The sequence below is a fragment of the Protomyctophum bolini genome, assembly GCF_963924005.1.
Source record: "Protomyctophum bolini genome assembly, chromosome: 22".
Classification (NCBI taxonomy): Eukaryota; Metazoa; Chordata; class Actinopteri; order Myctophiformes; family Myctophidae; genus Protomyctophum; species Protomyctophum bolini.
Genome location: NC_137883.1, coordinates 19,557,691 through 19,583,662, shown reverse-complemented (window position 1 = coordinate 19,583,662; position 25,972 = coordinate 19,557,691). Strand labels below are relative to the sequence as shown.

Here is a 25,972-nt window from a genome sequence, read left to right as displayed (position 1 = left end):
GCTTGTCCAAGTCTGCACTGGATGTCTTTTTGTGCAGCATTGTCCTGGCTCATCAGACTTCCCAAATACACAAAGTTGTCAACGACTTCAAGCGGTTCGGTTTGGTGATGCATGCCTGTGTAGTGGTGTTGATGGACATCACTTTGGTTTTGCTGGTGTTGATGATGAGGCCTGTCTGTAGAGCATATTTGGTGAGGACACAGATCATGCAACTGACTTATTGTAGGATTAAGTGAATGGTGATTATTTAGCTGTAGTAGAGCCAAGTTTGTTGAGTGCGTTTGATGCAGTAACGGTCTTCCTTCCTTCCTTTCTCATTTTGCTGGGGGACTACTTGGGCCCCTGGGGGTCCTTGGACCCCACTTTGAGAGCCAGTGTACCCCATCTACAGTAAAATACAGACAGCTTATCTGTGCGTGCGTGCATGCATGCGTGCTTGCTTGCTTGCGTGCGTGCGTGCGTGCGTGCCTGTATGCGTGCATGCCTCTATGCGTGCATGCCTGTATGCGTGCATGCCTGTATGCGTGCATGCCTGTATGTGTGAGAGAGTACTTGAAAGGCTGGTTGCTCTCCTCATTTGGATGGTCCTTATGGTGCCAGTTTTGGGGGAGGAGTGGATTGGAAGCAGTCAGGAGGACCATCTGCAGTTCGGGCCATCTGTGTTCGCTAAAAGCCATCACTAGTGTGACAGGAAGGCGGAGGCACTGACAGATGGATGAGCGGCCAACTGAGTACAGGCACCAGTACAGACCTAGGAGTTAGAACACACAATGAAGCATTGTGAAATTAAAAGCTATAGTGGCTCAGCCGGTTACTGCACAAACCGTAACACCAGGATAAATAAAATGATTTCAACTTATCATTTCAACTCAATTCCATAGTTAACATTAGCTAGGATATTGAATAGGTTGGCCTATGTGACTGTGTGCAACCATCTCTATAAGATGACTAAGTGAATTAAAGCCTCCTCATGTCAAATATTTTCTTGACATTTCCACTCAATCGGGAAGAGATTGTACACTATATTAAACATTACATACCGCAGTTTCTTTGCAATACAAAGAACTATGCAGACACAAACACCGACAGACAGACAGCCATTCATGATGTGTGCAAGTGAATACAGTCAGGTCAGCTGGTACAGCAGCGTACAGTGCCAGTGGTGGAACTGATGTTGGTGTTATATAAGTACAGTAACTGAAACTCCCTGAAGCAAATACTCTTGTCTCTTATATGCACACAAGCATACACACTAGTCTAACAAAGTCACATGCTATAAATACTGCACTCATACTGTGGTGGTGAAGTGTGCTTGACTTCACAAACCACTTAAAACTATAGCCAAACATTTTGCTTATTAAAAATAAAATAAACAAATTAGTCAAAAATGTATTCATTATATCAAAAAAGTAATCACTACACTATTCTAGCCAATAAAGAAAATAATCAATAGTTGCAGCCCTACAAACCACCAATGATAACTCTTAGAAGACTGGATGTATTGGAAAGGCATGCAAAATAGCTTTTGAGAGCAGCCGTTCCTTCAATCTTAAAATACAGTACACTTACAGAACACTAACACTACACAGTCTTGTACGTTCACATTTTTGCGTGATGGAACGTACATGATTAATGATTCATCAGGATGCTGCTGGTTTCATATTGTAACTCTTGAAACTCTTAATATAAGGATTTGTTGAAACGTCTACAGAGAAATTAATGAGATTATGAGATCTTTACTTTGGACATAGTGGAAAAACATGGTGGCGACTATTGCGGTCTATAGAGGTTGATGGTTTACAAAACAAAGGTTCTTCCCAGACTGAGGTATCACTGGGATGTGTGGGCTCCAGGTTGCCATGGAAACACAGATATGGGGTGATAGTGAGGCCAGCACAGGAACCTGTAATAATTACAAAACTCTTACTAAGCAAAGTCTTGGCGAGCCATCTTTCGTGCCAGCTTTTACGGTCAGTGCACTCCAAAGGTCAAGCTAAAATCACCACCAGGTGCATTCAATGTCTAATCAGTGAGGAGAGGTGGGGGATAGATAACACTGACTTAATTAACCCGGCTAGTTTTCTCCTGGGTGAGAATGATCTCCCCAGGCTCTGCGGGTACTGGGTAGATGTAGCTCTCCATGGTATTGGCCTCTCCTAGACATACCCCTCCCCATCTGGTTACTTGCCCAGGCACGGCCCTTTTTGACCCACCATGACACAGGGTTGGCATTTCTCTGCCATTTCCCCACTTGATGACCAACACATGCATTCTTATCTTTATTTAGGAGAACATAGTCAGTTTAAGTATCAGATTAAACTTTCTACCGAGTAGATAATACTTCAGGAGAACAGATGCATGGCCTACTTCAGACCCAAGCACACCTTTTCTACTGTTAAATAGTTTTGTTCTACAGTATGTTCTTCTGTAGCTTATAAAAGTAACTAATGTACTGTATGTCACCAGATGCTCCTCCCTATACATACACTGTTTGCGACAATACGGCTACCACTTTTTGCAGGACAACGGAGAACTTGAAGTCAGGGAGTTGTGCCTAATTTATACCTCCTGTCGCGACTCCTGTGCCAAAAATAGCCAATCTACAAGCTCACAAAGCATTGCTTACAAGTGAACTTGTAGATTGGCATTTTTTGCCATGGGACACCGTCGTATGACAAAGTATGAAGTGGGCTTCAACATCCTCCTCGGCCCACTTGTCTTAGTGTAATACATTTGTTTGCGATATGAGAGAGAGAGAGAGAGAGCGAGAGAGAGCACAGATGTGATTTCCCCAAACAGCTGGGTGGCTCTAGGCAAACACATATGAGCTGAGATCAGAGATAATGTCACCAAAAAAACAATTTCTTTCAAAAAATGTGAAATGTTGCCACTGTCATATAAATGAGGGAAAAGAAATCCCTCTTGATAGCACATGATTAAGCATGAGTGCCCTTGAGAACAGCAATTTGTATGAACAGTACCCTGGCGTCCATATTCTGGGCATATCATAATAGCATATCAGGCAAACATTTGGCGGAATTTATACATACATACTTTGACCCCAGGAAGAATAGTCAGTGCTGAGGCAGTGACTAATGGGGATCTGAAACAACAAACAATTGCATTGCAACCTGATTCGTTGTGAGCTTATAGGTCGGCTACTTTCACAGAAGAGATGTGGTGTAGAGGGCACGAAGGGACAAGTATAGACCTAGGTCTATACACATAGGTCAACGATTTAAAAACATTTATTGCGTATATTATGGTTAGGGTATATGGTTATATTTGGTTGGAAAGGCTTTGCTCGTGGAGATGCTCCATAATGAATAGAGTAACATAAAATAAAGACTCCCTAGTCACTGGATTATCGGATGATACCGTCTGTAATCTACCTTTTGTTACTGATTCTTAACTCTGCTAAGCAACTTCTTTAGTTCCCCACTATTTGTCTGAGTTCTCCTGCACCTGTCTGTTCTCCACCTGTCTGTCTGTGGTTCTCACCGTCTGTCTGTTGTGTTTCAGGGACTTCCTCCCTCGTGGCTCTGGCATTGTGACACGTCGCCCGTTGGTACTTCAGCTCGTCAACTGTCCCTCAGGTAAAGTCCTTTCCACGATACAACCTTTCTTTGTGTCAGAGTTCCTGTCTTCTGGTTCTTCTGGTTCTCAACCTGCGGCTGACAAGCAAGAACTTTATTAAAAAAATAAAAAAGTTCAGTCCAGTTCCAACATGATTTTATAATACAGGTCCCCAGTTCAACAGGGTCCCCAGTTCCACTTCCAATATGATGATTTTGGAGGTCCCCAGATTATTTTGGGGGGGTCGCAGGCGGCCTGAAAAGGTTGAGAACAACTGTTCTACTTCAATACCCCTCAAGTTCTCAGGAGAATAAACACATTCCCTCTCACCTTGCATCCCTGTTGATCCCACTGGGAGAGCCTCTCCCTTCTCCCCTCTCACCTTGCATCCCTGTTGGTCCCACTGGGAGAGCCTCTCCCTTCTCCCTTACTGTTCCCTTTTAATTCCAGCCAGCTTGAGTTATCGGTATACATCTTTATACTTTGTCTTGCAAAAACAACGATAACAAAATAGGGATGGTAAAAGGGGTTACCGTATATAAGTGGAATTGCCCCCTCAGTAAAGTATTCTAGTTTATTTGTTCTTCCCTTTGCGGGAAGGCAAAAGCAAAATATTAGAAATATGAGTATTGCTGCAACTATCAATAATTTTCTTTTTGATTATTCTATCGCTTACTTTTTGTCACGGTGCGACTCAGGAGATGTAGAGGACTCAATTGCAAAACAAAAGACAAAACACAGGAACACAAGAGAATGCAGGGAACAGGAGACTGAACAGGCAGGGACTGAGGGTTTAAACTTTAAATAGACACAGGTGACACTCAAATCAAATACAATCAACACATTTGGGGCTGTGACTAACAGGACACAGGTGGAGAAAACTAGTAATCACAGGGAGGTAAGCCATGAACTAGGCAAACAGGAAACAACAGACAGATCATGACGCTTTTGATTAATCAAATAATCGAAAAATAACTCCTACACAATTGGCTATATTGAAACTGAACATTTCACCTATAACGACATGCCCAGAGTATTGACAGCTTCTGAATAGATCATGTTATTAAATGATCAATATGTTTTTTATAATCAATCAAATCGATTAGTTCGCTACCGTTGCAGCCCTAAATATTATAGTATAAAACATGTTTCAGTCCAATAGGTAAAACCTTTTATTTTACCTGCTATCCACAGTCTACTCCAAACCTTCCCCCAGTCATATTGTCCACCCCTAGAGACTTAGTGATGCCAATCACATCATGTTGCCATGGTTATAATTAATTTAGAGCAATCCATCAAATGTCTGAGCTGTTTCGAACCAGCTAAATTAGGATCACACTTTGAATTTCATCACGGGATCAATAAAGGTCTGTCTGTCTGTCTGTCTTTTACCTTACTTAGAATTTCATTTATATGACAGATTAACATGATTTTGTCATGTTCTGTAAACATACTGTAAGTAAATCTATTACACATTTATTTCATATTATTAATTTAGAATCTCAGAATACTATATGTTGTCGCTGTCGGGGGGGAAACCTCTTGTATCCAAAACTGTTTCTTTTCAGGATTGAAATTTAAGAGCAGCAAAAGTAGCAGCTCGAAACGTGGCTTCAACCTTGCAGATCTGTAACGTTTGGCGCTGTTGTGTGGCGCTGTAGTGTGATTACGTAGTGCGTTCATTTATGGGGAAAGAAAACACACAAATGTAGAATACGGAGATAAGAGGTTTCTGCCCAACAGCAACGATATATATATACTAATAATATTAGATATACTGTGCCGTATACTTTAATATTTCTATGTTCCCATTAACATGATTTTGCTCTTCTCCCACCACTCTACTCTACCTCCAGAATACGCAGAGTTCCTCCACTGTAAGGGGAAGAAGTTCACAGATTTCGATGACGTTCGAAAAGAGATCGAAGCAGAGACTGACCGCATGACAGGGGCCAACAAGGGCATCTCCCCTGTTCCCATAAACCTGCGCGTCTACTCCCCTAATGGTGAGGCTCAAATCACTGCCATCACACTTCAATTAACCTGCTGTGTAAAGTAACTATGTACATCTACTCAAGTACTGTACTTAAGTACAATTTTGAGGTATTTTTGAGGGGCGCTCCTATGCACACATTGTGAGTGAGAGTGCCCGCCACTTCACACAAGTGTGATTTTTTTACTTTCTTCAGAACTTACGATTTTCAATAATTGTACTTCTTCACCACTACATCTCAGAGGCAAATATTGTACTTTTTACTCCACTACAATTATTTGAAAACTTTACTACTTACTTTACTGATTATTGTTACGTAACATACTAACTAGCCCTATATATATTTTGGCCGTGAAAAACAACAAACAAATCTTCTCTTTTGGCGGGGGCAAATATAACCAAATATATATCAATTTGAGGGGTCCTTGACATGAACTAGTTTGATAGTTTGACTACTGATTTAGAAGGCATTTGTAGAATCGGCCTAAGGTGCTTATTAATAAGTTAAACTCTTCCTGACATTTATTCCCTCTTCCCTTCCGCTCTCTTCCTGTTGCTTTGTTCCTTTTCCAGTATTGAACCTGACGTTGGTGGACCTACCAGGGATGACCAAGGTACCGGTGGGGGACCAGCCAGCGGACATCGAGCAGCAGATCAGGGAGATGATATATCAGTTTGTGACCAAGGACAACTGCCTGCTGCTGGCCGTCACCCCTGCCAACTCTGACCTCGCCAACTCCGATGCCCTGAAGATTGCCAAAGAGGTTGACGCGGCAGGTGGCTATATTCTTACAGCACTAAAATGTATTTTGGCGGGCCTTGATGCCGTCATAATGGCTGATTTTACACTTGCTGAAAATAGCCGATCTACAAGCTCAAGCTACAAGCTACAAGTGAGATTTTAGATCTGCAATTTTCAGTATGCAACCAAGTGTAAAATTACTTGTCTTTTATTTATAATGGATCTCTTGTACACTAGTCCCTTCCTAACATTTTTTTAGTCTAGTCTTTTTATTTGTTAGTAAAATTGTCAATATTTAGTCTTAGTTTTGGTCATCATAGCTTTAGTTTCCATTTAGTTTTCGCCAGTGAAAAAAGTAGTTGATGCAAATTTTTCGTCTTAGTATTAATCTACAAAATCAACACTGCACCACAGTTATATTGTATTAACATACTCTACCATACGGACTGGTTAAAATAATGTTTTATGTATATAGTTCATGTGAAGGGAATGTCTGGAAAGTTGAATATGTGCATATAGTTCTTAGAAAATACAAACACACACACACACACACACACACTCAAGTACACACACATTTATTGAGGTGTGTGCATGCATGTGTACAGGTCAGAGGACCATTGGTGTGATCACCAAGTTGGACTTGATGGACGAGGGGACGGATGCTAAAGAAATCCTGGAAAATAAGCTGCTACCACTAAGGAGGGGTGAGTGCACGCACTATAATGTGAAAAGGGTGCCATTTCTTCTTACACCATTGATGGCAATTGGATGATTTGAGGAATTTTGTTCTGGAGAAAAAACACCTATCCACGCTATAACAGGCCAATGTGAAAAGGTTGGGATATATTCCTCAGCCTAGGAAAGTCTGTGAAAGATTTCACGTAAATTGCACGCTGCGTTCATGATTTGAGGCTTTTTGTTTCAAACTTTGAAAGCCAATGTTAGCCAATTAGGATGGAATATCAAATATATAATATCGGACAGATCCATCTTGAACACATGACTATAGAGATAGAACGATTTGCGAGATTTTTGGACAGAATCTGTAGGAGTAATATAAAAAAATGTGTTTTTCAAAAGTCGGCCTCCTGGTGGCGCTATAACAGGCCGTTCTGTAAAGTTTGGGGCAGAGGTTCATCATTGGTATCCAGGGAGTGTGTGGGCAAAATGTGGCATCGACCGGGTTAACGGTGATTCGCTGTTCACAGACGGACGGACGGACACACGGCCGGACGGACGGATGGACGGAGTGCAAAGCATATATACTCTCTGCCCATGCCTTCGGCCTGGTGGAGACAATAATATAGCCCAAAATAGGGATGCCAGTTACATTTGCCAGCAGAGTAAACAGTTCACAGGTTGTTGACATGGCTTTTCAATATACTGTGGGTCTCTTAGCAACATACATGATGTTGAAAGCGTCTATAAAGTGACCCATTGCTTCCCTCTTGTGGTCTTAAGACAACCCAACTCAGTTCCACCACATCTGGGCTGGTGGTGGTGACTGGTGAGGAGGAGGAGGAGGAGGAGAGGCACATATAGGACACTACACTGTAGGAGAACACAGTGTCAAAATCTGTGTTAAAAGAACGAAAAAAGAAAGGTTTTAACCGGCAAAGCATCTGTGTCACAATCATTTCACCACTTTTAACCACATTTTATACTATTCAAAACTAGCACATATACTGTACAAACTCATAAAGCATCACTAAGCCTTTAGATCTGCTTTTTTATCTTTGAATATATATATATTATATACTTTTTAACTAAAATCTTTGCTTCTGAAGGTAATTCCAAATACATGTAATTTTGATATGAAAATGAGCACTACTGCTGTAGCAACATGTGTTTTTCTGAAAACTGATTTAAGGTTAAGAGAGATTGACAGGTGGAGAAAAACTCTAACTAAATAAAGTAAGAGCTCTGACAAGGAGAGGGAGACAGGGTGGTGGAGGGGGGGGGGGGGGGTTGAGAGGTGAAACAATGTCTTGGAAAGTTTCTTCTCTGAAATAACATCTATCTTGTGGTCTGCCCTTTAATGCAATGTGCTGATGTAGTGCTTTTCCACTTGCACTCGGTTAGGACTCAGGCATGTACTTTTGAATATTTTCCATGTCCTATGTTTTTTCTACCTTTCCTTATTCCCTCCGCCTCTCTCTCTCTCTCTCTCTCTCTCTCTCTCTCTCTCTCTCTCTATGTCTCGCTTTCTCTCGCTTGCTCGTTTTCACTCTTCCCAATCTGTCTAAAAAGTCATGGATATTTGCATTTACAGCCCTGGTGGTTCAGTGCATGAAACACCCTCCAACCGGGAGATGCATGAGGGATGGACTCTGTGTTGAGTGGTTTCTGTTCATTTGTTCTTTCTCACAGTGCACTTGTCAGTCAAGTAGCAAGCACTGAATTAATTTAAATCTGTGTATTCTGCCTGCTCTCCCTCTCTTAAGATTATAATTTTTTGTGTGCGGAAAAAAAAAATCGAATAAATAAATGGTGTCAGAAGTATACATGGCAATTAAAGCGACTTACTTGCCTATCTTTAATTTGGAACAAGATCAAATTTTTTCAGAGCTTGTATGTATGAGGCTGCATCAACTAAATGAATAGTTTTGATATGAAATATTCACATTTGATCAATATTGACATTTTTCATATAGTTTATTAAATACGCCCCCAGCCTTTATATAGAAATAGAATCTTGTCAATCTTAAGGCTAATACAATACATACTCCTTCCGAGTTCGGAATGATGTGAAATTGTAGCTGTATCACCTCTCTTTTCGAAGAAAAGTTGGGACGTGAGAAGGAGTACGGACCACGATTTAGAATTCTACTTCAAGTTCTATAAATGTCTGTGTGGGAATGTCTTGTGTCCAGGTTACATCGGTGTCGTGAACAGGAGCCAGAAGGACATTGATGGCAGGAAAGACATCGTCGCTGCTCAGGCAGCCGAGAAGAAGTTCTTTATCTCTCACCCTGCATACAGACACTTGGCTGAACGGATGGGTACGCCCTACCTCCAGAAGGTTCTCAATCAGGTGTGTAGTGTGTGTGTGTGTGTGTGTGTGTGTGTGTGTGTGTGTGTGTGTGTGTGTGTGTGTGTGTGTGTGTGTGTGGTGGGTAACAGAAAGAGTGTGCACTAAGGAAGAGTGGGTACAAAGTACAAACCCTGTATATCCTGTCATTTTGGGGAACAAACAAGAAGTTTAAAGTCTGATTAAGCACCTTGGTAAGGAATATGCCTCTTCCAGACTGTGGTCAAATGTACATGCCACTTCCAAAATGGTCACTTCTCTACTGTCCTCATCAACAACATATCTGGTGTATTAGCTCTGACATCTGAAAAGGCACAATTTTCATTATTGTGCATGAACATGGCAGTTGAAACTCGTGAGTGCTTATATATTTTGGCAGATGATGAAACATATGAACTTATGTCCTTAGCTAATACAGTAGGTCAACAATTCTGTCGTGCCTAGCCTATAGCAATGTACACACACACTATTTGTGCAGCGGCTTTCTCTTTCCCAGTACTGTACCTACGGTATATAACCTGACCTTTGACCAGTGGTGGAAAGTGACCAAGTACATTTACTTATAAGTACTGTACTGTACAGTTTTGAGGTATTTGTACTGTACTTTACTTGAGTATTTCAAATTTAAATTCCAATACTTTTACTTTTACAGTACGCCACTACATCTCGGATCCAAATATTGTACTTTTACTTATATGATTATTTGAAAACTTTAGTTACTAGTTACTTTGTACATTTAGATTATTACAAAACCTACATTACCCACTTTAGCCTATACATTTCTCGGCCATTTGAAAATAGCCAATCTACAAGATCACACAATGCAATCTGCTATTTCCAAAGGATTTATTTTTTATACATTTGATAACTTGAAATGTAGCCTACATTTTGATTTCCAGACTGCATTGCCGTATTGATACTTGATGACTAAAAGTAAAACATTTGAATGACTTTTTCGACCACTGTCTTTGACCTGTGCAGCAATTGACCAACCATATCCGGGACACACTGCCGGGCCTGCGGTCCAAGCTACAGAGCCAGCTCCTCTCCATAGAGAAGGAGGTAGAAGAGTACAAGAACTTCAGACCTGATGACCCGTCCCGCAAGACCAAGGCTCTGTTACAGTAAGTGTATGTATTGTTGTATGATTAGATTAATCATTAATGGTTCCCCGAAGAGACCAATGCTCTGTACAGTAGGCCTATAAGTGTGAATGGATTAATCATTAGTGGTTCCCCAACTTTTGTAGCTCAAGACGGTTTGCCCCCGGGACTCAAACTATATTTATTTATTTATGGAAATGATTAGGTATTTTTTTGTTTGTTGGGGTTTTTTTAATTCTCATTCCTGAAATAGCCTACTTTTGAGAAATGTAATTGCTTTTAATTGATTAAAAAAAACTACAAAAATGTAATAAATACAAAATGGTCTGCAACCCACTAATGGCTTTTTGGGGAACAGTGGATTAATGGCCAGACAGAGACAGGCAGAGACACACAGATGAATCAATGAATATGATATGATATGATGACACCCTTCTCCTTTTCTCTCCCTGCAAGGATGGTACAGCAGTTCTCTGTGGACTTTGAGAAGCGCATCGAGGGCTCGGGGGATCAGATCGACACCAATGAGCTGTCTGGAGGAGCCAGGATCAACCGCATCTTCCATGAACGCTTCCCCTTCGAACTGGTCAAGGTGTGTGTGTGTGTGTGTGTGTGTGTGTGTGTGTGTGTGTGTGTGTGTGTGTGTGTGTGTGTGTGTGTGTGTGTGTGTGTGTGTGTGCGTGCGTGTGCGTGTGCTCGTGCACGTGAGTGAGTGCATGCATGTGCGTGTGTGTGAATGTAAATTATATCCATCTTATCCACAACCCCCCCCCCCTCCCCCGTCTCCCTATATATCTCTCTGTCCTGCTATCATTTCCCATTCTCAGACAGAGACAGAGCCAAAACTCACGCCTCCCTCAGGATACAGTCTGGGCTTTATGACAAAAAACATTCCTTGCTCTCTCATTCTCAACCTAACCTCCACCTCTACTGCACCCCCCTCCCCCCACCCCCCCAACACGCACACACACACACGGCACCCCCCCACACCCGTTTTCACATTGCTTTGGCTCCATCACGTATCGCTCTCTCCCGAGCTCTTTCTCGTAATCCCTCTCTTCATCTCCCCATATCCACCTTCATTCCTCTGGTCTCCCTAATGTTCTTCCTGCCTCATGCTTATCTGTTCCACCTTATTTCTCCTTTCTCCTTTCCTCCGTGTCACACTCCCCCCTCCTCCTCCTCCTCCTCCTTCAGCCCTTTACATTTGAAAATTGCCGATCTACAAGCTCACAATGTGTGACGATGCGACGCATTGTGAGCTTATAGATCAGCTATTTTCAAAAGAAAACTTGTAATACTTTAGCAAAAGTCTCCGCAAACTTCAAATGCAGGTGCATACTTTAGCTATTCCAAAATAACCGACAATCTGTAGTATATAAAGTATATTTTGATCCCAGTACTTTCAAACTTTAAATTGTGAATAAAGGACAGTTTGAGTATTTTCATATATTGCGGTGTTGCTTCGAGTACTTCCTCCACCACTGGACCTGGGCCACAGAATAGCGGCCTGCTGGGGCCACAGAATGGCGGCCTGCTGGGGCCACAGAATGGCGGCCTGCTGGGGCCAGACTTCAGTCTGCGTTCCACTGAGAACCAAATGGTCTTAAACAAAATATATAGCTGTGTAGAAAATATAGCATCTGCTGGACACATTAATGTCATGTAGGATCACTCTATCATTGTGCTTTATATAATCGTCCTTTCACTATGGGGAGGGAAGTACATGCAGAGCCAACAGCATATTATAAGAAGGCAGTGGTCTGAGGGTAGAGGTAGTATGACTTTGTGTCATGTGTTTTAAAAAAAGTATAGCATCTATACTGTAGCTAAAATCTGAAATGACAGATGCTTTCCTAGTTTTAATGGGTTAAGAAGGTCACTCCGTCTGTGTGTGTGTGTGTGTGTGTCTGACTGTCTGTGTGTCTGGAGCTAATTGATTCGGTTTTTACTTTACTGTCCCCTTGGGGACATTTTTCCCTCTGTATTTAACCCGTCCTAACGGACGTCCAAGATCCACATTGGATCCCACGGGCACCCCTAGATCCACATAATTCTATTTCTCGGGGAGGGAAGGGCGGACTTGGCTGCTCAAATCTAGTTTTCAATTAATTTCTTCCTTGAAGCCTATAAACTCCTGTCGCATGTCTGTTCTGAAAAAATAAAAATAAAAACTTTCTTTCTTGAGTTCCCTTGTTTATTTACTGATTATGAAACCAATTTGTTTGTCCACACCATTTCCCCTCTTTGGCGTACTCCTCTTCCTCGCTTTCTCTTGGAATTTCCGACTGCATTTTGTTTCTCCGACCTCTCAATTTTCTCCCCCCACTCATGTCCTAGTCATATCACCGTTGAATCTTTATGTATTTTTAAAAGGTTAAAGGGCGACTTCACAACTTTTCATAATTGGTCCTTACTCATTTTCATGATAAAATTCTGTCTCATAGGAGGGCTGTGGACAGTCTTACAGTGTCTCTTGTATAGTATGTAGTGTTAAGTTTACTTTTATATCATTTGGTGTCTTGTACTGTTGTGTTGTCTTTGTCTGTATTTCACTTGCATTTGAAAAATCTAAATAAAATATGTAAAAGAAAATAAAAACATCTTACAGTGACATCATCGTTAGGCAGATTCTTTTTTTTTATATTTAAAATTGTGTTATCGCAAGACCGTGTCACTGGAAGATGGGTTTCTGAACTGCCCACAGCCCTCAGACAGAGTCGTTTTTTTTAATCATGAACATAGTGAGTACCAATTATGAAGATAGGTTGAAAGGTGGTGAAGTCGTCCTTATATCTGACATTGACCTGCCATCCTGCTCAGTCATTTCCGGAAAGTCGGCTGCTCAAATCTAATGAAAATGTCTCAACACAAGGATCGTTTATCTACATATACATGAATGAATTCACTTTGGTCTGTGTGTTCTGTCTCCTTCTATAGATGGAGTTTGACGAGAAGGAACTCCGCAAGGAGATCAGCTACGCCATCAAGAACATCCATGGCATCAGGCACGTCCATACATACTATTACTCCCCCTCCCTCCCTAACTGTCCTCTCATCTCTGTCAGGGTCACCCGTCCCTCCCTCCCTAACTGTCCTCTCATCTCTGTCAGGGTCACCCCTACTGGCCAGACTGCGTCTATCTCCGTGGTTATCAACCTTTTTCTGGATTAGGGCCCACTTGGAAATCTCAAAAGCGTTTGCACTTCGCAGCCCACCCATCTGACCACTTAAATAAAAGTGCATAGAATTGGTCCTCACTAATTGCTCATGATAAAATGGTAAAAACCTAAATGTGCCTCAGCGGAGTGCTGTGGACACTTCAGAAACCCGCCTACCAGTGACATCGGGTGACATTAATGTTTAATATTACCATTCAAATGTTTGTGTTTTTGGTTATTTGGAGGGGCCCACTTGCAGTATCCCCACGGCCCACCAGTGGGCCCCGGCCCACAGGTTGAGAGTCACTGATCTAGCTGACCGCTATCTAATCACAAGGATGTCTTAGACATCGAGTTCTCCGCTGCATACTGATGGCATCAGCAAAGTGACCCAGAGCAGATCTGGGATAGCTGCTAGTTGGGTGACATTCCTTTGTCTGTCCTTCCCATGCCCGTCATTGTGTTTATACAGTATGTCTGTCCATATTAGAGTACAAATTAAGTAAAAATATAAAGGAAAAAACTAAATAAACAATCGTAAAATATACATCTGTATCCACCTCGATAATAAAACCTGTAGATTAGTTGATGAGATACTTTTGAATTGTATTTATTTACTGTACTTGATTTAAGTAGCCTAGTACTGTAGTTATTTAGAATATTCTGTGATTATTGAACATTCAGAATGTCATTGTCAAATTTAATGTAGGATTAAAATATGTTTACCTATTAACCAAGGTCAGTGGATTAAATGTTATCAATGGAAATACTTGTTATGACACAAATCCGTTCCACTGTGATGAAGGCAGGAAACCCGAATATGTTCTTCTTATCATTGATTTAATAAATAAGCTTTCTTGCAAAACTTACTTAAAATGTATATACTATAGCAGGATATATCAAATGTCACAGTGACCTATGCCCTTATATATTGATTGATCTCTTGTTACTTCTCATGCTACCTAACATCAGATTGTAACATTTGAATGAAACAACAGAATAATTGCGGCAGAGAGAAACATGCTAGTCATTGTAAATGCAAACATACAGTAGATGACTTTGCTACATTTCCCTGCACCATGAAATGTTCAGTGGTATCCCCTTTTTTGGTGACATGATTTGTCTTATTGTAATAGATCATTGACATGGGAGAAATCTCTGAAATGGAAGAGGATTTCTTTTCAATTAACCGTTCCTAAACCTCCCTTCCTCTTTCTTTCTTTCTTTCTTTCTTTCTCTTCCACTTTGTTCTTTTTTTGTGGACGGTTCTCTCTCTGGCGGGCAGAACTGGCCTCTTCACCCCGGACATGGCCTTTGAGACCATTGTGAAAAGGCAGATTGACAAGATAAAAATGCCTTGCACTGGTTGTGTGGACATGGTCATTTCTGAGCTAATCAATACAGTTAGACAGTGTACCAAGAAGGTAATAAAAACCTAAACAGTGGATAGCTATTCTTATTTTTAGTTTTTGTCTTTCGACCTACTGTACTTCCCTTCCCCACAAACCCTCTCCGCGATTCACTTCCTTTTATTGTGAGCGCCTGGCTCTCTCCAGTCCTTGTTTTACTTTGGACAATAAGGAGACAACTATAGAGTAGTGGAGTGTGGTATGCCTGCATAGTGCATACCTGCATACCTCCATCTACCTACCACATTATGGGTTGGCCAGGGCAGGGTGCTGTTGGCATGGCCATAGTAATGTGCTGTGCTTGACAACATTTGACCCTGGCATCCCAATTTTGGGCACATTTTTCAAAACATAAAAAAATAATTGCTTTAAAAAATAGCAAAGATTACAGGTGTACAGGCTTACAACGTTGTGAGCTTGTAGATCGGTTATTTTCGCCATTCGTCACACAACAAATCACATACAGTACATGGTTTAAGTGGTTAAGAGAAGAAGGTGTGGATGGATGCTGAACAGTTACCAAAAATATGGCCGCCTACAAAGTGCTAAGCAGCCACCCCCAAGAACATCTATTTTATGAAAAGTTTCCGACAAATATACTGCAAGCCCTCCAGTCATGCAGGTTTACTTTGGCTGTTTTACTATAGATCCAAGTGTTAAAACACTTGAAGTCAATCAACTTGAAGCATTTGGCAGCCATATTGGATGACTTCAGCGTCCAGACGTCGGGAGTGTGAGATTACAGCCGTGCACCTGCATCTGGCCGAAGCCATGACAACCCCCCATGCGTCCTCTTCAAGGAGCCTCTAGCCACATTCAGCTATACAGTACAGTACGTAACATGGGACTGAAACAGAAAAGTCTAGTGATCTGTAAGTGGTTGTGCCATTACTAAATCATGTTTGGACATTGATTGACATACGACAGAGACACTGGAATAGTATATCTATTGTTGTCAAGGAGGATGCTGCTGCTGGTAATAGCGTTCGAAGAAGAGGATGAAAGCGGTGCGTCTTGGCTTGGTCTTTGGGTGCACAGCTGCAGTCTTATGGCTCATCGCTCACAGCTTTTGGCTGGTGGAGTAGTAGTGCAGGCTGGGATCTCTCTCTGTCTTGTCTTGTCTATTTCTCTTCCTCTTTTCCCTCTCTACCTGCTCAGTGGCCTTATGGTTAGAGTGTCTGCTCGGAGACTGGGAGGTCGGGGTTTGATCCCCAGCCGGGTCATACCAAAGACTATAAAAATGGGACCCAATGCCTCCCTGCTTGGCACTCAGCATCAAGGGTTGGATTGTGGTAAGTCCCTGCGACATACTAGCGTCATGTCCAGGGGGTGTACTGTACATACATCATGTCCAAGCTGCCTCACGCTAGAGAAACAGGAGATAGGCTCCTGCCCTATGTGGCTCAGCAAGGCTTACTTACTTTCCCTCTCTACTTACATGTTTTCGGAGAGGGACTCCAGCACTGTTCCCATTAAGAATGGCTTCTGGGGAAACCAAATGTCTCACTTTGCCTTTTCTTCCCTCTGTGCTGTTCACCCCCCTTCCACCTCCAACCCCCTAACCCCCCACTCCTCTTTTTCATATGTCTCTCTATCTTTTGATTCTTTGGTTCCACCTCCATCTTTCTTGTTCACTTCATTTTTCTATCATGTCTTCATAATCCTCTCCTCCCAACCAAATGCCCTTCACTCTTCCCTCTCTCGCTTACTATTACTCTCCCTTTTGTTGAGTATTCCTCTCGCTATCCCACTCGCCATTCTTCTAATCTTCTATATCTTTGTTTTGTCTCTGCATTTATTTATTTATTTATTTCTATCACTCCACACTGTATACTACTCCGCATTTTGTTTCCTTCTATCTTTTCCGTTCCTCTCTTCCTGGACTTTCTGCATCTCTCCCTCTCTCTTCTCTCCCATGATACCCCAACCTCTTCCTACAGGACGGGGCTGTTCACCCCTGACCTGGCCTTCGAAGCCATAGTCAAAAAGCAGATCCAAAAGCTGAAGCAGCCCACACTGAAGGCTATAGATATGGTAGTGAGCGAACTCACCACCACCATACGAAAGTGTAGTGAAAAGGTAACCCCCCCACCCCAGTTGAATCAGGGCTTATTTTTTATTTTATTTGTTACACATACCGTAAGCCTGATTTTTACTTATCTGTGCTGCTAACGCATAAACCCATACTTTGATTTCGTACATGAAACACAGATTTAAGCGCTCTTGCAGATTATTGGCCTCTGCAGACAATTTAATAGATTGTCCCAGTTTGTTTGTTGCTTCTTAACCAGCATGCCAGATCATTTTCCTTTCATATTCTACCCTGTGATGTCTTTCTTGTTCACTCATTTGACTTTATCTGATTTGATTTTACCTCTTCAAATTGGATTCTAACATTTGTGTCATTTGTCTGTCAGTATGGCAGTGGGGGCAACTGTTGTTTGGAGGTTGAAACATTAAGTTCGTCATACTGACTAATAAGTAACTAACATTCCCAGAGTATCCCTTTCTTTCTCTTTCTTTCTCTTTTGTCTTCTCCATTCTGTTGTGCTCTAACCCTGTAGTCTGCTTGCGTATTTATCACGCCAATAATTCATAATAATGACCTCTTTTGGATTTCTCTATTTGAGCATTTGTGATTACACTGTATTATAGGATACAGTGTCTGAAAAAGGGAGATGATACATTTCCCCCAGTCAGACCATATAGAGAGAATCCACAAGGGGGTCATTGTGAAGCCCACATCCACCTATCTCCTTCCCTGCTCCTGTTGCATTGCATGTATACAACGTGTGCCTGCTGCCCATGCCTTCAGTGTAAAATCCTGACCGTGCTGTCATTGTGCCTCTGCTGGGTCGTGACAGGCAGAACGATCCAACTTATGACAGTTTTTACTCAGCCTCCCAGTTGCAATGCAATCCATCTGGTGATTAGGCCTTCTTTTTGTGATTTTAGCATGGGGGGCTTTCTAATGCTTTTGAAATGTTTTCATATTGCCAGGAAGTGTAAAGATCCTAAAATGTTAAAGCCTGTGCTGTGCCTTAGAATACTTTATTAGTTCTGCTGAGGAAATATTTGAATCCCTATAGTCAACCAAATCCTATAAAATGTTAACAATAATGGTTGTAATTATTTATTTAAATTGTTATTTTCAGATCGATGCTTGTTAATAGCTATATGTTCCCATTTGTTATTTATGTCCCAAAGCCTATAAAGTCATTCAAATTAAGAACAAGAAAGGGCAAAAAGGCCCATAATTCGTATTTATTCAACAACTTCTGGTAGCCACTATACGATGCATTGCAACTGGTGGATATTTTCTCTTTTTCCTCTGACTTTGATTTGATTTCTTCTTCCCCTAAATTTCTCCGTATGTGTTTGTGTTCCATGGGAAGCCCACCAATGTTCTCTGTGGCTTTGCAATGACCTCATGGAAAAAGGCTTACACGTATTGCCAGGAAAATAACTTTATTAGCAGGATTGTTTTGTTTCTGTTTTGTGTGGCTTTATTACAGACTTGGCACTATTCCATCGCATTATTCCCTATTGATAACATAATGTAACGATCATTACTTATCAAAGTGATCATCAACATCCTTTAACCAACGCTTTGCTGCCTTATTTTGTAGTATTGATCTTTCATACATAGATTCCAAATATATTTTTTGTACATTTGTGTCTTACACCAAATGAGTCTTTTTAGGTCTCAAGGTGAAAACGTGTGGGAACACCTGAACTAATGCCAAGTCTGTGATGAGCCCTGTGCTGAATCTAACCCGTTTGATTCTGCATTGGTAGGATGCATTTTGTTGTGTTTGTTAGTGTGTCCTTGTGTAGTGTGCGTTTCAGTATTGTGAGATGTAGACCTAGTACAGTGTGTGTTATTTTAAAAGTGGTGTGTCTGTATATGAATGCATGCATACAGTACATCAGCGCCTGTAGTGAACATGAGTGCGAGTGTGTGTGTGAGTGAAACTGTGTGGGCGTGTGTGCGTTTTGTGCATGTTTGCGGGGAGCATACTTTGGTCCGACAGATCATTGGGTCGAAGGAGCATTGGTCCGACTTGGGATAGGGTTTAGGTTTACTACCCCGTGCTCGCGGTTATGGTTAGGGGTATAGGTAGTCGATCGGACCAATGGTATGTCGGACGGTATGTCGGACCAAAGTATAGTACCCATGTGTCCTGTGTTGGTGCGATTGACCTACTGTCCTATATGCCAACAGCTGGCTCAGTACCCCTTGCTGAGAGAAGAGATGGAGAGGATCGTCACACAGCACATCAGGGACCGGGAGAGTCGCACCAAGAACCAGGTAACCACCCGCCAACACATACACTCACCCACCCACACACACACACACCCGGTCACGATGGCAAAAAAGTACTGTGCAGAGTCACGACCAGCAAGGCAGAGTGTAAACAAAGCATTTATTAAATAATGCAGAAAAAAGGCAAACTTGTAACTACTGGCAGAAACTAAGCAGTCCAAAAATGCAAAAACAAAGAAGTACAAGCAAATTACCAGAAGCTTCCGAGCATAGTCCAGGAACAAGGAACAAGGCAAGAGCTCCCCGGTACAACAACATGACATGACTGTATGATCCGACAAGGTGTGTGTGCAATGAGTCCAGTCTTATAGGTGGTGGGTTGATTGCAGTAGTGTTCACAGGTTTGTAATGGGCTGGGCTGATGAGAGTGGAACCAGGTGTGTAACTGGGACTGAAGTGTGGAATGGGATGAGGGAGTGTCCGAAGTGGAAATACAGACAGGGGGAGACTCAAACCATGACACGTACGCACACACACACACACACACACACACTAAGGCTGTACCCTAGCCCTTATTTTAAGACTCAAACTTCGGCAGGAGTTTGAGTGAACATTCGGACCAATCATGACAAACACAATTAATTAGAAAGTAGATAAAACGGCAGGTTACAACACGTTTTGTTCTTCTTTGTAATTATTTGGTCCAAAATATTGGACCAAATATGTTGTCATGATTTGTCACGACAAGAGTTGGCTTCGTACGACGCTTAAAGGTCTTTAAATAAATAAGTTTTGAAATGCCTATGGAGAAAATGAAATGGAGAATAATTTCCTGGGCCACTGAAAGGGGGAGGGACTGCGACGCTCTATTGTGCAAAAGGATGCTTGAAAGGAAGCCGAAACGCAAACGCAAACGAGAGCAACACCATCAGTAGGCCTACCCTGCAGAACCACACCAGCGACAGCAAAGGACAATAAACAAGATTTGTACTCACTGCGCAGCAGCAGCAGCTATAGCGTACAGTTCCTACCTCAATGTCTTGTGCAGGGAGGGGGGCATCGGTCTGGGACACTTCACATGGGCTCCAGGGTGGGGGTAAATTGGTGGGGCTGTGGGGCCCACGGACATGGCTCGTCTTAGGGTCCAGGGCTTGGTGCTGCCTACACCACTGGTGCAGTGACTCTTCATATTCTGGAATTACATGAAGAGAAAAGATAAGTGTCATTAGTGATATGTAGGCCTACATCACATTAGAAACACATGTGGCTGTATAGCCAAAAATATTTTATAATATATATTATATAACATGACATATATATTATAATAGAATACATCAATATTAATTATTAAACCAAAAGTTCAAACATAAATCATAAATCAAATGCTTTCAAAATAAACAAACAGTTAACCAGTTGATCCAAGTTAAAACACCAAGCCTATATGACTCACCGAAGAGTAACCAAAGGTTGTCACAGTGAACAGGAAACTGCTGCCATGCTGCTACCAAACATTTCAGCCAACTTGCATATATGGGAGTGGGAGTGGGGAGTGTAGGAACTGATGTCACCTTTATACTGCCTTGATTGACAGTTGACATGGGTTGCCATTTGCGGGTTGCCATGTTGGCTGGGTTACATTTACATTGCCAAGGCAAAAAGCAACAATACAATCAAAACTAAATGTATGTACATTTGAATTGAAAGTCCGAATATTCAATAAATCACACACGCACACACACACACACACACACACACACACACACACACACACACACACACACACACACACACACACACACACACACACACACACACACACACACACACACAGACGCAACAGCGCAGCGAGAGAGTGCCGTGCTGGTGTGTGTGCGTGTGTGTGTGGGTGTGGGGGTGTGTGTGTGTGTGTATGTGTGTGGGTGTGTGTTTGTTGCTGATTGAAAAACAAATGGTTCAAACCCATGAATTAAGATTCGAGTGCCAACCCTAACGAGCGAACATTCGAACCTTGAATGTTTGGGGACAGCCTTAACACACACACACACACACACACACACACACACACACACACACACACACACACACACACACACACACATTGATGTGAATGCGACTGCTGCTGACATCTCTCATCCCCTGTCCAGGTGTTGCTGCTGATAGACATCGAGTTGTCCTACATGAACACCAACCATGAGGACTTCATCGGATTCGCAAAGTGCGTTCACACATGCACACATGCACATATGCGAGCATGCACACACACACACACACACACACACACACACACACACACACACACACACACACACACACACACACACACACACACACACACACACACAGACATTCTTCCATTCTACCAGTTATTCTCAACTTTTTTAATTTCAAGGAACCCCAGTTTGATATGCCTCAGGCCACAGACTCCCATTAATATGTGTGTGTTTGTGTATATATTATATGTATAAAGAATGGTTATTAGGCTCTATTTGGAATGACAATCGTTTAGTTGAGGACCCCTGGGGTGTCCACTGCACTATAGGCCTCGCAATGTTTGTACTGATATTTCCCTGATTCATCTTGTGTGGGAGGATCATTCAGATTTGTTTTGATGGGTCTCTTTCTGCAGTGCTCAGCAGAGAAGTAACCAACCGAACAAGAAGAAGGCTCCAGGAAATCAGGTATTTGGAGCGTTGTGTTCATAGACAAAACTATTTCAGAATCAGTACAATATCAATCGTAAAGCACACATTTCATATCGTCGCTGTCGGGTGGAAAACTGTCCAAAAGTGTTACTTTTCAGGAAAAGAAAAAGAAAAAAAAGGAACCTGTGTTCCAATGGATCCCAGTTATTATATGTTAATACTTTTCATTGGTCCAATATTTATAAAACACACAAACACTTCACCATTTTCACTATCAAAATGTTTCAAAAACAGCAGATCCACCAGCTAGATTGGCTATTTTTGCTACTTTTTTGCACGGCAATCTTGTATGACAAACTAGGGCATACACAGTTGAAATACGAACATACAAGGTTTCTGCCTGACAGCAACGATATGTGGCTACAACATTATAGAGTCCAGATCTGCTCTCACTTCCATCACAGTCACGTCATCATCATCATACCATATACAACATTATACTTTATGATATGGATCTGCTCTCACTACTATCCAGGCATTCAGCCAACTGCATTACGTTTTGATTCTTTCCCGCTTCTTTCATCATACACGGTCTGTTACATTAAAGACCAGTTGAAATGGTTTCAGCGACCATATCTTGATGTATTTCCTGTTGAAACAGGGGCCGGGTGCTTCCTCAGCCAATCAGATCTGACAGGCTATAAACTTTGCCTGCGCACACCGTGCACTGCAATAAAGCAGCGCTGATGAATGCAGTTTGTTACACATTGTTGACGTCGTCACATAAACGTTTGTTTATGTGTGCAAACAAGTGTTTACGCAAACGTTTGTTTAGCTGCGTCTGTTTGTCACCGCCATCCACCATCTTTGTTTGACATTCTACACAGAATAGCACTGCCCTCTAGTGTCGACCGTCAGCTTTCTGTGGAAACGGATTGACAGGTGTCAGACTGTCAGTCATCAATATTATTGTTTGAAATTGGTCCGGACCTGCCGATGTTATTGCGCATTATGTTTTTGATTGACAGGAAGTCATTAAGATTGGACTTTTGGCTTAAAAATACACAACCATTGGATTATTTCGCACTTATTTTGCATTATGCTCTAAAATTGTTTTCACTGATTTGAAACCTAAATCCTGATATGAGAAGCTCTATAGTGTGGTGTGTGTCAAACCCTAACCTAATCGTAACCGCAAGCACGGGAGCAGCGCATGTTCGACTGCATGCGGCATGTCCGACTGTTGTTTCCGTGTGTCGGATACGCGTGCGCACCCAAATTTACACCCCTGTTTCATTCCATAAGCCCAATGACATAAACCTTTAGGCATTTCTCTGAGAAATACACATTTACGCATTTTTGCCACACTATATTACTGATATATCAGAACAATATTATTTAGGTTGAAAATTACCAGCGTTTTCCTTTTTATGTTTCTATTTCACAGTGTACTCATTTTTTCCCTGCATGCCTGCCGCTGTGATGCTTAATGTGCTAGTTGTAGAATATAGTTCTATGCATCACTTACTTAGCGACATTTAGTTACAATTCTAAAGGATGTGGCCTTATGTAATCATCACAAAGGCACAACTTCCTATACAATAATGAATGTGTATTGCAGCAGAGCAGTGCCATGAACTGTACAAATTACTTTAAACCCCATGCATCTAGAGATGCATGGGGTTTTTGTATTGGTTTGATTTGCTCCTATATCTTAAACGCTGTCTCTCGGGACTTCTTTTGATTTCTTTTTTATTTCTGTCTGTCTTGTGTCTTTCTCCTTGTGTTTCTCTCTGCGCCTTTTCTGCCACAGGATGAGGTCATGGTGAGTAGAGTGTGTGTGTACGTGCGTGTGTGTCCGTGTGTCCATGCGTGCGCGTGTGTGTGTGTGTGTGTTTGTCCGTCCGTCCGTCCGTCCGTGTGTGTGTGTGTGTGTGTGTGTGTGTGTGTGTCCGTGCGTGTGTCTGTGCGTGTGTCTCTGTGTGTGTGTGTGTGCGTGAGCGTGTGTGTGTGGTTAGTCTCCTACTAACACTAGATGAGCAGCACTTTGGGCTTTGGCTGCATCCTTTCCTTCTCTGCATCTTCCCTCCAGGCAGAGCTCCAGATCACTTACATGCACGCACACACTCGCACAGAAAAATGCACACGCTTACGCACGCACACACACACACACACACACACACACACACACACACACACACACACACACACACACACACACGCACGCACACACAGACATATGCATGTACTCAACATGATGCACATATGTTGAAAGCATATAAAACACGGAATAAAAAGGCAGGGAGAGGAGTTTCTGTTATGTAATGTGCCAATGTTTACATGTAGACATCTGTCACCATTTGGAGACATGGCTGTCGTTTCAACGCTGAGCCTGGCTTTCCTTGGCAGCGGAGACGGGGCGCCCGCAGCTCTGTCTTGAACTACATACAGCAAAAACCACTCATGTGTTCGAGAGAGACAGAGAGACAGAGAGGGTGACTATATAGGCAGAAAGTGACACAACAGCTCTAAGGTATATTAATGACAGTAAAATGTTGAAAATGAGTGGAATTCCCTTTAATACCACACGTCACATTGGTGAGGCGTGGTGACTCTGAGCTTTTATAGATCTGCTATTTACTGAGCACGACACCGGCATCCAAATAAGTAAACGAGGCTTTATTCGTCCAGTCTCTCTCTCCCTGTCAGTCATTGGACACGACGTTAGGACTGTGTTATCTTAGTAAGGCCAAGAGAGGGAGAGGTGTTCAGTGTAACACGCGCGCACACACGCACGCACACATGCACATGCACATGCACACATTAACTCCAAGGGGCACGTTTTGTGAGTTGCCACAGCAACCAGTCAGAATAGGTTAAAAAAGGTCAGGGGGGCCAGTGTAAACAGCACTGCCCTCAACCAGTTCCATTCACAGCTGTTTGTAGCCCATAGCCGCCTCGTTAAGACCCCCGACCCCCTTAGACCCCACACCAAGGCCTGGCAACATTCAGCTATCCATTATTCTCTCTGGAATTATAATTAATGATGACTTTTTTGTTTAATCGAATAATCGAGAACCGTGTTTTCTTCTTCTTTGTTTTGTTTAAAAAAATAATGTCATATATCAATGACTCAATTGACCATTATAGTGTTATTTCATGCTTTGATGTACATCGGCGAAAATAGCTTCAAGCTCACAACCCGTCACTGACATTGACAAATGTTTTGCATAACAGGGATTGATTATTAATTGATATTTGATTATTGAAATTATATCGTTTATTTATTTTTATTTTTATTGGATTAACGCATTTAGCACTCGTGCTAACCCCCAAATCTGCTGGAATTGATCATTTTTTGGACAGCCACCCCCAATTTTTTTGTTTGCGTAACAAATTGGCTTATTTTTAAAAGAACTGATCTAAAATGTTAATATGCTTACATCGACAACAAGTCTTCCATGGCCAACTTTGTTTGGGTTGGCATGCTGGATTAATTTTTTCACGAGGTAATAATGTTGCGACAACTTGCAAGCAGTCACGTCTAGTAGGATGCCATAGCCTGAGAGGACGTGATGACCCAACACTGCCATTCAATGTAAGGGAAAGTCTCCCCGTTGGCTTAAAGAATGGCCAATGATCAAAAAGTGTTTACTAGTTGCACCGACTGAATATAGTCCAGCTTGCTCTTCAAGTAAGCTGGTATAAAATAGGAAGTAATTATAAAGTATTAGCATGCTGTTTTGAAAGCTCTACAATATGGTTTTAATCACAGCAAAGAGTTTGTAGAAGATCGAGGGGCATGTGCAAATACTTCATCACTTTGACGTGAAAAGGAGTTTCATGTCAAGCACAGTTTTGACCAACCCTCCTCCGTCCATAACCTCTCATGGCATCATTATCCATGACACATGCAGATAAGAGAGCAGGTCGCAGCATTGTGTTGTTGCATGGTCTGAAACAGATTGGCCGTTGGTATGGTACGTAGCTTCCTTATTGCTTCCCTCCCAACACCCTGCCTGATGTCCCTTGCTGCCAGCCCAATAGC

General features: G+C 42.0%; 1 protein-coding gene across 4 annotated transcripts in view; it reads left to right on the top strand.

Moving 5' to 3' along the window:
• dnm1a (dynamin 1a) overlaps positions 1 to 25,972 on the top strand; it is a gene marked incomplete at both ends in the record, with an annotated part of 75,352 nt that overhangs the window by 9,497 nt on the left and 39,883 nt on the right. For all 4 annotated transcript variants that reach the window (XM_080755747.1, XM_080755748.1, XM_080755745.1 and 1 more), the window contains 13 exons: positions 3,523 to 3,596; positions 5,433 to 5,582; positions 6,143 to 6,346; positions 6,917 to 7,015; positions 9,185 to 9,345; positions 10,324 to 10,466; positions 10,902 to 11,037; positions 13,386 to 13,453; positions 14,892 to 15,030; positions 19,241 to 19,327; positions 21,427 to 21,497; positions 21,909 to 21,960; positions 23,738 to 23,749. In XM_080755747.1, the coding sequence (XP_080611873.1) occupies positions 3,523 to 3,596; positions 5,433 to 5,582; positions 6,143 to 6,346; positions 6,917 to 7,015; positions 9,185 to 9,345; positions 10,324 to 10,466; positions 10,902 to 11,037; positions 13,386 to 13,453; positions 14,892 to 15,030; positions 19,241 to 19,327; positions 21,427 to 21,497; positions 21,909 to 21,960; positions 23,738 to 23,749 (1,396 nt within the window). The remainder of the gene's footprint in view (positions 1 to 3,522; positions 3,597 to 5,432; positions 5,583 to 6,142; positions 6,347 to 6,916; positions 7,016 to 9,184; positions 9,346 to 10,323; positions 10,467 to 10,901; positions 11,038 to 13,385; positions 13,454 to 14,891; positions 15,031 to 19,240; positions 19,328 to 21,426; positions 21,498 to 21,908; positions 21,961 to 23,737; positions 23,750 to 25,972) is intronic.